The sequence below is a fragment of the Anser anser genome (genome assembly GCF_964211835.1).
Source record: "Anser anser genome assembly, chromosome: 7".
NCBI lineage: Eukaryota > Metazoa > Chordata > Aves > Anseriformes > Anatidae > Anser > Anser anser.
The window spans coordinates 38,876,714-38,888,776 of NC_139727.1; the positions used below are offsets into that span (position 1 = coordinate 38,876,714).

The following is a 12,063-nucleotide window of genomic DNA, read 5'->3' on the forward strand; positions in this document are numbered from 1 at the left end:
GGGATGTGGACTCATTTATTTAGCTGATCAGATCTGTGGGTAAAAGGGAAAGAACGTGTTCCAGTAATAGCTAGTATGTATTTGTTTTGTTTCATTTGCTTTTAAAATTTAATAGCAATAATAATTGCTAAATAAATAAAAGTAATAAAAAAGCAATAAGGGAAGCACTTGTTTAGTCTTAAAGCATGCTTTCAAAAAATATGCTTAAGATCCAGGTTACACCTCCTGAATTCTAAGGACTCTCCACTACGAAATCCTGCTAGCAATTAAGAAACATAATAACGATGAAATTATAATCCTTATTTCAATAGAGAGAGCTACAGATTCAAGGTTAGCTTATAAAACAAATCACATTATGAACTTCAGCAAAATATTAATTTTATCTGGTACTCAAAACCGAATCTAGGCCACGTACATTCAAATACCTTAAACGTCATGGTTTAAATTGCATTTGGTATGCCAACCTGTGGCCAAGTCCTACAGCGAGTGTTTTCATCCTGTCTTGGGCATTACGTTGCAGCTGGATATCGGAGGATGAATTTAGGAGACAGTGAAATTAGGGAAATTTTATGGAACGAATAGTGTAATATCTTTCTTCCCTGTATGTTGCTTGATATTCTAAAATTAGCAGTTTGAGCTGAAGACTGAGTGCATCTTTCGAGGCATCTGATCGGCTGCCCTTTCACCTCTGCTGCTGAGGTTTCACAGGGTTTGCACCGACTACTTCGGATACCTCAGTGCTGCATAAATATACGGCGTTCCTGGACGTCAGCTCATTTTAATAACTATTAAATGTGTTTTCTGGGTCCTTTCTGACTTTGCTCGTTTGGGGTAAGGTATGAGAGAAGCTATGCTTCTTTATACCATCTGTGGATTTAGGTGGATTTTATTTTCCTCTTAGATTGGAAGAGAGGAAATCAAAAGTTTGGTAGGAAAAGTTTGGGATATTGGAAGGGTGAGGTGCGTTACAGCTTGGCTTTTCGAAGAGCTGGTGAAGAGTCTGCCTATCAGGAGGACTTCCAGTAAAGTCCCTAGAAGGGGGTACTGGAAAGGTGTTAGGTTTTTTATTTATTTTTTAATCTGGCTGTAAGACTAGTACCTAGTTTGACAGTTAAACACACATTGAGTAAAACAGTCAGCATCTCAGTCATCTGAAGTGGTTGGAGAAACTTCCCAAACTTCCCAATAGTCAGTGAAGAAGTCCTTTAGGTAAGAGTTGAAATACTCAAAATATTTTTCCTGCCTCCACGTTGTTAAGTGGTAAAAAGACATTTCAAAACGAAGAATATTTATATATGTATAAATTTCAGATACACATTAGAACTGCCTCTCTGACCACTGAACTTGCTGTAGATAGCAGCACTAGATATTCTGTTACTACAGAGGCACGCTCTCAGACCACCGAATCTAATATTCATCCTCGTTAAGGAAAGAGCAGAGCAGTCTTCAGCTCAATAACGTGGTCATGTTTCCAGTTTAGCTGGCAAAAAGCAGTTGGTTAGATAACTGCGGTGTTAATTTCGTGGGAAGACTGGGATGTCAGTTGATTGCGAATGTCCCAGCGCATAAATGCCTTCAGAAATACACTGGAAGAATCTCAGAACGAAACAGATTCTTCTCCAAGAGCTCCGCAAATCGCATTTAAAGCAGCTCGGGAATCTGCGCGGGCTTTGGCTGGTGTTACAGTTGGCTTGTTTTTCAGTGTCGGTCTGGGGACGGGAGGAGGCATTTCAGTTCTGGCACTGGCACAGGTCATTTTACTACTCTGCAAATGTTGTCCGTACATTCAGCTGGAAAACTCTCTTAAGACCTACTCAAAATTGATGTACAAGAGACTTGTAAAAACCAAACCAAACCAACTTTCTGAGCAGAATACCTTTTTTCATAATCGATTTTTATTAAAGATGGACTGCAGGAGAAGAACTCTGCTAATTCTAGTCCGTATGACAAAAACCACATGATTGTCATTCCCTACTGCATAAAACCATTTGCAGCTCATTTCAGGCTGTTTACCTATTTACATCAAAATAAATATTTTTCCTTCTGAAAACTATAAAGAGGATAAAAGGAAATGTATTTCACCTCTTATAACCGTGTACATTTTGCAAGAGAATTGTTATCTATCGGGATCAATTTATTTAGCTTTGTAGGTTTCCTAATGTAACTGTTCCTTTGAGGCAAATGATTTGTTTGCTTGCAAACTCAGGATTCAGCGTAGACTTGTTTGTGCTGCAGTAATAACACAAAAACCTTATTTTGTAATTTTTCATATTTTTCTAAATCAGCTGTAGCTGATTTTATTTTTGGTTTCTAACTTTCTATCGAACAGATGGAATACAATTAAATTCAGCGAGCGTCACATATTTGTGTGACTTCCTTACGTTTCTTTATAGAGTGGTGGATGTTCTCTACAGCCTGTTCCCCTGTCTTTCCAAACCTCGTATTCGAGAACTAGTTTTTGTCACCTGGCACAGCTCTGCCGATACCGCTTTGCTTAGCGGTATTTCTGTATCCTAAGCATCTGTAGGTTTCCTCTCAGTGACCTTTTCCTGAGAGGAAAAAAATCTTTTCTTTATGACGTGTGGTTTGTTTCACTTCCAAATGGCCTCTTTCACGTCTTCAAGCCTCCCCGTGACACCTGCAGTTACCGTATAACCGAGGGCTGTACACGCTGAGCATTATTCGTTACGGAGATTGTTATTGGCATCAGAAGTATTTTATCCATAGCACGATGACCAAGTAGTATATTTTTCAACAGTTAGGCCAACAATTATGAATACAAACAATTAAGAATAAGCCCTACAAAAGCTAGACAAATCTAAATATCATGAATAGTGCCAGCATCACAAATGTTTGCCCGACAAATCTGATCGGATCTAACCGCTGACTGACCCGCAGTGCTGCCAGGTCTGGAGTGCCCCCACCCTCAGGGCCTATCTCAGTTTTTGCCTGTGTGCAGTACAGGACCTAGGCTGCTTTTCTGACCAGCTATAAGCAGCAAAATTTTGTCTCTATTAAAAAAATAAATCAGTTTTTCCCCGCAAAGCAACTGTATATTTACAGGGTTTGTAACAAAGACTGTACGTTTGCATGTGAGTTAGCATATATGGTGGCCCCATGAGAATTTGAGCAAATAAAATAGCAGACCTTGGAGAATCTTGTTTTGATGTACTCGTTCCATCAAACGCAAGTGTCGGGAAGTTGGGCTTGCCATGCATGAGGCACGCTGCAGAAAGGCAGCAGGCAGCGCTTGAATGCTGCCTAGAAAACTGCTGTCATTCCTCTGCTGTTAATTTCAGAGGTGAGGTCAGAAGGAACCCATGGGGTTTCTGTTCCTGCTTTGGGCTCAGTGCCCCCAGCTCCGCTCTTTGCGCAGTGAAATCCCTGCGGGCTGAAGGTGCTGAGGGCTCGGGTGCTGTCACAGCGAGTACACAGCGACTTTCTGTGCTACGTCCTTGAACTGTACTCAGAAAAGGAAGGGAAACGAAGCCTCCTGCCCACCTGTGAAGGGCTGCATTTAGTGCCTGGCCCCGGCAGGGCGTTACACCCGGCGCCGCCCAGAGGCCTTGGGCCTGTGTCAGTACCTAGGGCCTGCCTCGTGGTGCAGGGGCTGGTCCAGGCACAACTCGGGCATCTTGCTCAGGGCACGTGCGCAAAGCAGCCGACTCGCTCAGCCTCCTTTATTTTCTGGTTGACCCCATCTTCTGAATCCCAGCGCTGTGGATTAGGGATTGGTGTGGTGGGTTTTCTGTTCTTGGCTTCGTGGCTTCTCTGATGATTTTGAGAATATATGTTAATGAGTGTTTATTTTTTGCATGCTGCCAGCAGAGTGAACTTTTTCTAATTTTGTTGCTGTATAAGGGATTGAAAACAGTTTGAGGAGTCATAACCACTTGGTTTTAAACATATGGGACGTGGGAGCGGATCTAGCAACAAGCTTAGCGATTCGGATGGGCTTTCATCTTTCCTAACATAGTCACACGTTATTAATGTGCATCATTTTAAGGTGCTGGCTGCTAACAGTCTGGTTTGTTGGCTACTTGTAAGGTTGCAGAATCGGAACAATTCAGGTTCAGGACCAGGTTGCTCAGGGCTTTACCCAGTTGGCTCTTGAAATCTCTAAGGATGGAGTTTGCACGGGCCCTGGGCAGCCTCTCCCTCCGCTTCCTCCCTCAAGGATAAGACCAACCTTTCTCCTTCTGTTCAACCACAACCTTCCTCCTTTCACTTGACACTCCCTCTGTTTCCCTTTTTACTACCTAGTTTGTAATGTTTAGGCCCAAATCCTACAAGCATTTGACAAGACATATAACTCTTCAAGTAGGCTATGTGAAGTTGGAATTGAAGAACATCCCTGTCTCTCCTTCTAGGTTGTGTTAATAGGATGACATGGAGTTAGTGCGTGCCACATCTTGGAAGATCAGGATCCAGATAAACACTAATAATTGAAAAATCGCTTAATACACTTGCAATCAATCCCTTTTTTAAAATTTCCTATTTCAAGCTGAATATCGCAGATGCCTAGGACCCAAAACATTGTCAGTGTTGGGAAGCCATTAAGATCAAAATTTTCAACTAAACGTGTTACAGAGTAGAAGTAAGGTGAGAAGGAATGTAAGTTAACGACTATGGGTAGGAAATAAAAAGATGGAGAAAATTCCTAATCTGGTCATTTAGTTACCTGATTTTGTTATACTGATACCATCTTAGGAATTTGTCTACTTGTTTAATTTCACTTTGTATGCCATATTTACGTATTTTCATAATTATCATTGTCTAACCTTTACAATTGAACTACTTCCATGTGGCCTCTGTGCTACCTAGTTGACTTGTGTCACCGTGATTTTAACCTGTAGCAGCTGCTGGTTTATTGAGTGTTAAATTTCATAGATTCTAATAATAGGTTTTCAATTAAATAGCTGGAGCATGCCTTAAAATGTCACTGACAAAATTAAATACTGAAAACCATCGTATATTATTGCAAAATTCTAAAGGAATAAAAAATAGCCAAATTAATGGTTGCTGCAGCTTTGAATATTTTTTTTCCCAAGAGCTACAATAGTGCAGTCTTGATATAAGTTTGTTTTTTTCCCCCTGTGCAGAAATTGCCTAGCGATTTGATCATTTCCAGAAGCTAAAGTAACCTTGTAAAAACTATAGAGTATTTGTGACCTTTTTGACCAGAGGGAAGCTTAGCGTGAATTCCTTAAGATACTCCTTCACAGAGATAATTCCTGATAAAGGCCGTAGAATAATGCACAAAAATATTAAACAGAAGACTCATTTTCTCATAAAGATTCCTTTTCGAGGATTAAAATTCATGAGGGATGGTAATTTAAATAGAAACGGAAAGGGCAGTTCCACTAAAAGATAATCACGGAATAAAACAGCCTGTGAAGATTTTAGTGCACATGGGTTTGGGCTGTGATAGATTTGGTACAATTTCTGCATATCAATGTGATTTCTTCTTAATAACAAGATCTTGCTAGACCTCAGTATTAAGTTGACTTTGTGCTGACAATTTACCCTAGTAAGAGTTATCCTCTATACCTAAAAAATAACGGTGAATCTGCATTTAGTTTGGAAAGGATATATGGATATTTTTTTTTGTTTCTTTTTGTGAGTTTTGTTCTATAGTTTGTAGAAGACAGATGATTTTGAAACTGTTTTGCAACCTTTTCTTACATGGATACTGATGGAGTGGGTTCGTGTTTGACACATCAACACCTGACAAAAAGTTTGCTTATTTTTACTACAGGTGACATTTTTTGACTACAAATTTAACTGCTGTCCGGTGATTACTACAAAGACACGATGCAGAACACCTTTTGCTGTTTTAGACTGTTGCCGTGTAGCTGGGATTCGGTCATTAAAAGCTCTGTTGATAACATTGCAGCAAAAGAGTCTTGAAGCTGTCTTTGAGCCCAGAGCTCCACAAGACGTGGCACAACTGATCCCGTCCCTATTAGGATCCCAGTGACAGCAGGCTGCTGAAACCTTTGGGGTAATTGCTCCAGCCTTTCCCAGCCTTCACAGTAGCAGCTAAATGGGTATTTAATTGGCAGTGGAAGCAGCGAACTGATGTGTGCTGCAGGAGGAGGATGCAGTTAATGTTGCTCATCTCATGCAATGGAAGAAATCTGACCTGTGTTAGAATTTGTCAAGTTCCTGAGCGTATTTCTTATGGTAGCAACAAGTAAATTTTTGAGGGAAGTGGGGAATCAAATTTAGATGTTTCTTTTCCTACTGAATCCTAGAGTAGGAAAGTTTTTAATTTTTTGGGACCTTCTATTTTTAAGTGTTTCATTTTTGAACAGTTTCCTATTTATTAAAAAAGGAAAAAGTAACCTGGTTTTCCACTTTTTTTTTTTTAATTCTAAAAAGTATGTATTCTTTTCAACACTAAGAGAACGTAAGAATAGATTTGGAATATTAGTAAAAAATACATACTTCATATGCAAAATAACTATTTTCAAAATCCTCTACTTGAAATGTTTACTAAAAGTATGAGCATTTTTGATGACAAAAAGCAACAAAAATAGCTTAGAGTACATCAGTGATTTGTCTTCCACATTGTCTTCAGCTTTTGTGCTAGATCAGATTAATATTCTGAGAAGTCATCGTGAGGAGAAGAATTTAATTACAGTGATTGTTTCTGCATTCTAGCTCCTCATCTGCTATACTTGACACCACAGCAGGTAGCTGGATTGTCAGTAGGGCAACTGATTCATTCCTCTAAGATGTTTCAGTTTAAAAATAGAGGTTTGAAAGACCTCCTAAGTCTTTTTTTAATGTTACTGTGTTAAAAATTGGATTACATTTTTTAAAAGCAAAGCCGATTATGGAAAAGTTAAGGTGTTCTTTTTGAGTTCCTGACTTGCCCCGTAAGGGTGCTGGTTACATTTTCTTTGGTGTCCCCCATCTACTGCTTGTGTGAAGGGGCTGACGATGCGGGAGGACAGCGGGTCCAAGCTGGGTAAAAATACTTCTACTAGTATTGTAAAAGCAGTCGGGGAACGTGCTGTGGGTGGGATGGGGTGGCCCTCCAGGTCTGAATGCTGACTTTACTGACTGCTGGCTGGGGCCAGCACCCTCAGAGGCGTTCAGGTTTTCAGTGCACCTTGGAAGGTTTAATCTGAGTGCAGAGGCTTTAATTTCTGTTCCTATAACGTGTTCTTTCTTAACCGTAACTGTATGCAAGGTTTGTCATGCGGTCCCTACAGAGGTGCTGCCTCCCTCCTTGCACGTCGAGTTCAGGTTTAAGAGCAGCTTTAGCATCCTCCCTAATGAGATGCTTCATTTTGTTCGGAGGTTCCAGCACTGTAGTATTTGACTTGTGGGGAAGCGGAAGATCCTACAAGGCAATGTGTCTTAGTGGTGGTTTTATCAGCGAATTTCTCTTTTATCCTTTCTGGCTGCTTATCTTGTCATAGTAATTCAGTCTCCTCAGAGCTCCCCGGTTTTGCGCTGTCTTCTGGTTTTAGACTTCTTGCCTGCAGCATATATTCTCCTACTGTGTCAAAAAGCTGAGCTGATTTTTGCTAAAACTTCCCCTGGAAACGCTGCTTTAGGCGAACGCCCTGCATCGATAGCTTCAGTCCAAATGGCTGTTCTGGTGGGAAACGCTGGGGAGCCGGCTGGTAATGTGTGCGGAGGGAAGCACTTCAAATCTGCATGGCTGCACGCTTTTCATTTGCAGCGCGTGTAAAGGGTAGAAACTGGAAAGTTCCTTACTTTTAAACCTGCTGGCTAGAAATCAAGTCCTTTAAAAATAAAATAAAATTGTTTTTGAAACAAAAAGAGCATCTCTGATGACGGAGCGCTATGTTGCAACTTCCATGTCTGCCCTGAGAAAGAAATTGCGTGGGTTGAGCTAACAGGGCAGTAGCACAGGCCTGTGTTATTTATATGCTTCTAAATACCAGTCTAAAGGAGATATACGTAAATTGGGTCCTTCCCCAGCACAAAACAGCATCTTGCTCTTTCCTACTTAGCTGTTAGGGAGAAAAGATGGAGTTGAAGTTTTCTATCCTTTCTCCTTTCGCTTCTAGGCAGCTTGGGTGTAAGGTATGAATAGGAGCAGGTCTTCTACCTGAATCAGAAACCAACTAGAGAAACAAGTGGGGAAGTGGTTTTCAGACCTAGACAGCATTTGTACATTCATTTTAGTTTGTATCTTTAGGTAATAACAGTCTTTATACATTTTCATCTGCACTATATTGCCTGACTTTCTGAAATACTTGCTGATAGGTTTCAGAAGGAAATCAAGAAATAAGTGCTCAGAATATTTTATCCCGTGGTACAGAAAAGAGAAGAAATCCCTGGTAGAACGATAATCTGAGTCACATTTATTTTCATCTTACCTGCACCACATGTAAATATGCAGTTGCTTTTCTTTAAGACTCTGTAATGGAGGATGATAATTAAGCTGTCAGTATGAAACACATCATCAAACTCCTGATGGCTTCGTGTCATGCCCACTGATTATCTGTTACTCATTACATAGCACATGGCAAAACGGGTCTCTTGGCTGATAAACTTTAGGAGGCGAACCTCTGCTTTAGAGAAAACTGAAACGTATCCTTTCACCTTCTGCACCTGATTCCGTTCTAGTGAGTAAACTCCAAGTATTTCCTTCTGGAGGAGAAATTCTAGCAGGTATAACCCATCTTTAACAAAGCCTTGAAGCAGTTTTGTCATGTTTGTAGGTTTGACAGTAACGAGCCAACCTGTATTCACCTTATGGAACCATAAACCTTCAAAACAAGTCTGTTAAAGGGGATTTCTGTATGCATGCAGCGAGTCTTCATTTGTGTGTTGCACGAAGACTGAGCAGGTCTGATGTGAAGAAGGTAGATGTGTGCTGTTCGTGTTGAGCAGGACGTATTTGCCCTGTATGTTTTAAAAACTTACCTACTACAAATGTAAAAGTATTTAAAAGCCCGGGTAGTAATGATGTAACGGGTAGTAATTTTTCTGATTAAACTACCTAAATTGAATCTGTCTCTGATTATCTTTGCTCTAAAATCTCAAAATTGCTTCCTGAGTCCGGTTGTTACTGCTATGAAATCAATTTGGCACGTTGAGCTGTTGGACAGGAATTGGAAGTATCTCTAGCTATGTGACAATGCAGCTCGCAACTTGTAGCACTTCACATCTGAGAGCTGCAGCAGCGTACTGACCAAAGTCATCTATTTATCATTTTAGGCTTGAAAGCAGATGTCAGTTAAATTTAAGTAATTTAGTGAAGGTAAACTTATTTTCTGTTTTTTTTTTTTTTTTTTAACTGCTTCTGTGTATTGAGAAAAAACAAACACCATTTTAATGAAGGCTACCATTTGATCTTGCGTTAATGAATAAATTGTTACTCTCATTCAGTAAGAAGTGGGAAGATTAATATTTTAACCTACCTGTAGATAATACACGCACTGTTCCTGCACGTGTCGCAGTTAGCCGTGTCTTGACCAGTCCGATATGAAAGCCTACAAAGATAAGAACGTGAGGTCATTAAAAAGCAATTTATTTTAACAAGTTTTTGCCTTCTATGATTGCTTTTCATAGAAATAAGAACTTCATTTTTTTAAAAACTTTAGTATTGACCATACCAATCTAGCTATTAGGAAAACAGGATCAAAAATAGCATATTCAGCTTCACTGAGCCATGAGATGATGCTGTTTGGAAAACAGGTGATTAATGATCGGGAGGAGAAAATATCAGATTTATTTCAGTAATACTTTGTACACTGATGAAGAGGGAAAACAACATGGAAATGAAGTTAAGTGAGCCTGTGTTTTACATGTGGCTTTGGTGTACCACAGTGACGAACCATCACTGTGAATGGAGAGTGTTCCTCTTCTGCAGACGAGGCAGTGCTGCTCTGCTGCCTTCTTGTCTTCTCAAATACATGAGGCTTTTCTAGTTCCTGGTGGACTTACAGAGCATAATAATGTAAAACGGCGTCTGTTTAGTTCCCCCCCTCGTATCAATGAGATGAAGATTCTTACTGAATCGTCTGAAGATCAGTTGTGGTGATGTCCATGTCTTAAAGGCAGAACATCCCATTTAACTAACATTCCCCTTATTCACCTAGCCTGCATCTCTCTTTTGTCACCCTTCAGTTTGGGGCATGGTACATTTTAATTTACCTAAGTATTGTCAGGTATGCAGGGATTTTTCTGTACACAGATGGAAATGTCATTAAAATAAATGTATTAAATTAAAAAAGCAAAATAGCCTGTATATCAGCGCAAATGTTCTTGCATGCAAAAGATTTTAAAATGAAAATTGCTAAGTCAGTTTTTACATAGTAGCACTTTCCTTTTTTTATAGACTTACATATTTAAACTAGAGAATCATTTTAAGTTTTTTTTTTTTCCAATTTGTGTAAAATACAGACTAGTATCTGCTGTTTCCTCCTAGTTACTTGTAAAAGAAATGGGAAAATACCTCATCTGTGGAAGTTTGAAGATTTTGGGTCAGGGTATGAGTAATGTAAGGGAATGCTCCTGAGCTCAGGTTCTGTGCTGGAGCTTGAGCCATGCCTGGCCTTACCTGGGGACAGAGGGCCTGCTTCTCGCTTCCCTGGCCCCGTAACAGTCATGGAAAGACCCAGCGTTTGTGGAAATACTGATCTAATTTTTATGTAACAAACTATCAGGCGTCTCCAATACAAAATTTTAATGAAAAATGATATACAAATTGTTTATGTGCCTGTCCCTAACACAGAAAATGAGCATGTCCTGAATACATACGCTGCGTCACTTCTCCTTGCTATTTAAAAAGCTTTGAGTATTGTTTTAGAAGTTTATTCGGCTCCTTATAAACACACATTTTATGTAAAACGTAGGTTTTTAAGAGAGAAGAAATCTCTCAGCGTGCCCTCGAAGGCCGCGACTGAACCTGACGTTCACTGCACCAGGCTGGGCTTTGCAGGTGACATTCCTCCTTCCGCTGAGACGCCCGACGGATGAATCGTGCGGGGTGCTGCCGTGGCCGCGTGCCCTGGCCCTGTGAGCAAAGCTCCTCGCGCAGCGGTACCAGGGGCGGCACTTAGCGGGGTGGATCTGCTGCTTTAGCGTGAAGGCGCTTTTTCCTTCTGAAAGCAAAATGCAAGGTAGAGCTCTTGCTGTTCCGGGTTTTTTCTTTTTTCCCTTCATATTTTAAGGACGTGGTGGTTTTAAAACCTGGTACCAAGAAATAATTTGGAATTATTTTCGTGTTGAGAAGAACACACTCCAGTTAACTGGACTGCTGAATCTGGACACGTCTACAAAGCCAGATGTGCAAAAGGACTTCTGCAAAGCAGAACTCTGTACGGCGTGCTATTCCCTGGGAGGATGGGGGCACACGATGCTCCTTTACACCTGCTTGTACTTGTTTTTTGTTCCTTGGAGGCCCGAAGTAGTTTCTGTTTTCAGTTCCCCGTCAAGATCCTCCTGGAGGCAGACACTCAACTTGTCACCGCTGCATTAAACTTGGGCTTGTAAAATTATTTTTCCAAGCTATTGATCAAATTCTAAAAACTGTCGCTGCAAGACCCAGCCCCTGAAGTTTACAGATCAGTTGCTGGAAGCCTTTATTTCCCGCAGACAGGGGCGGCAGTTAATTTAATAACCACCTTCGGAGGAACGCAGCACGGGTGCCTGAACGCCTCTGTATAGATAAAGACATAAACGCGCCGTGCCGGGTGCCAGTTTTTTTTCATTAGATGTCAGTTGGGACGTTTTTATTTCTCCGTGTAAGCCTGCAAAGTACCTTTTAATATACAGGTAATTAGCTGCTTCGTAGACTAACGACCTCCTGCTCTCCGGCAGCCTGTGCTGTTCTGCACCGCGCTGCTGGTCTGTGCGGCTCACGCCTGGCCGGCCTCTGCTCTCTGTCAAGTGCTTTGTCGAGGTTCCCCAAGCCCAGTTACCAGAGCAAAGCGTAGCACCCAGGTTATTTATCCCGCCTATACCTGTCCTCCTGGCTCCTCGTGCGATGAGCGTCGTGATAGGGTGGCAACGAAGAGTTGTTATTTCTTTTACTGGGATACTTGAGAACCACGATTTCAGCCGGGGATG

At 40.9% G+C, this 12,063-nt stretch overlaps 2 protein-coding genes across 8 annotated transcripts in view; one reads left to right on the plus strand and one right to left on the minus strand.

The window, feature by feature from the left end:
* Positions 1 to 12,063, plus strand: part of DOCK1 (dedicator of cytokinesis 1) — a 281,002-nt gene that overhangs the window by 92,198 nt on the left and 176,741 nt on the right. The gene's annotated exons all lie outside the window — the stretch shown is intronic.
* INSYN2A (inhibitory synaptic factor 2A) overlaps positions 1 to 12,063 on the minus strand; it is a 45,527-nt gene that overhangs the window by 3,539 nt on the left and 29,925 nt on the right. For all 4 annotated transcript variants that reach the window (XM_083844836.1, XM_083844835.1, XM_083844834.1 and 1 more), the window contains one exon: positions 9,411 to 9,482. In XM_083844836.1, coding sequence (XP_083700962.1) covers positions 9,411 to 9,482 — 72 coding nt within the window. The remainder of the gene's footprint in view (positions 1 to 9,410; positions 9,483 to 12,063) is intronic.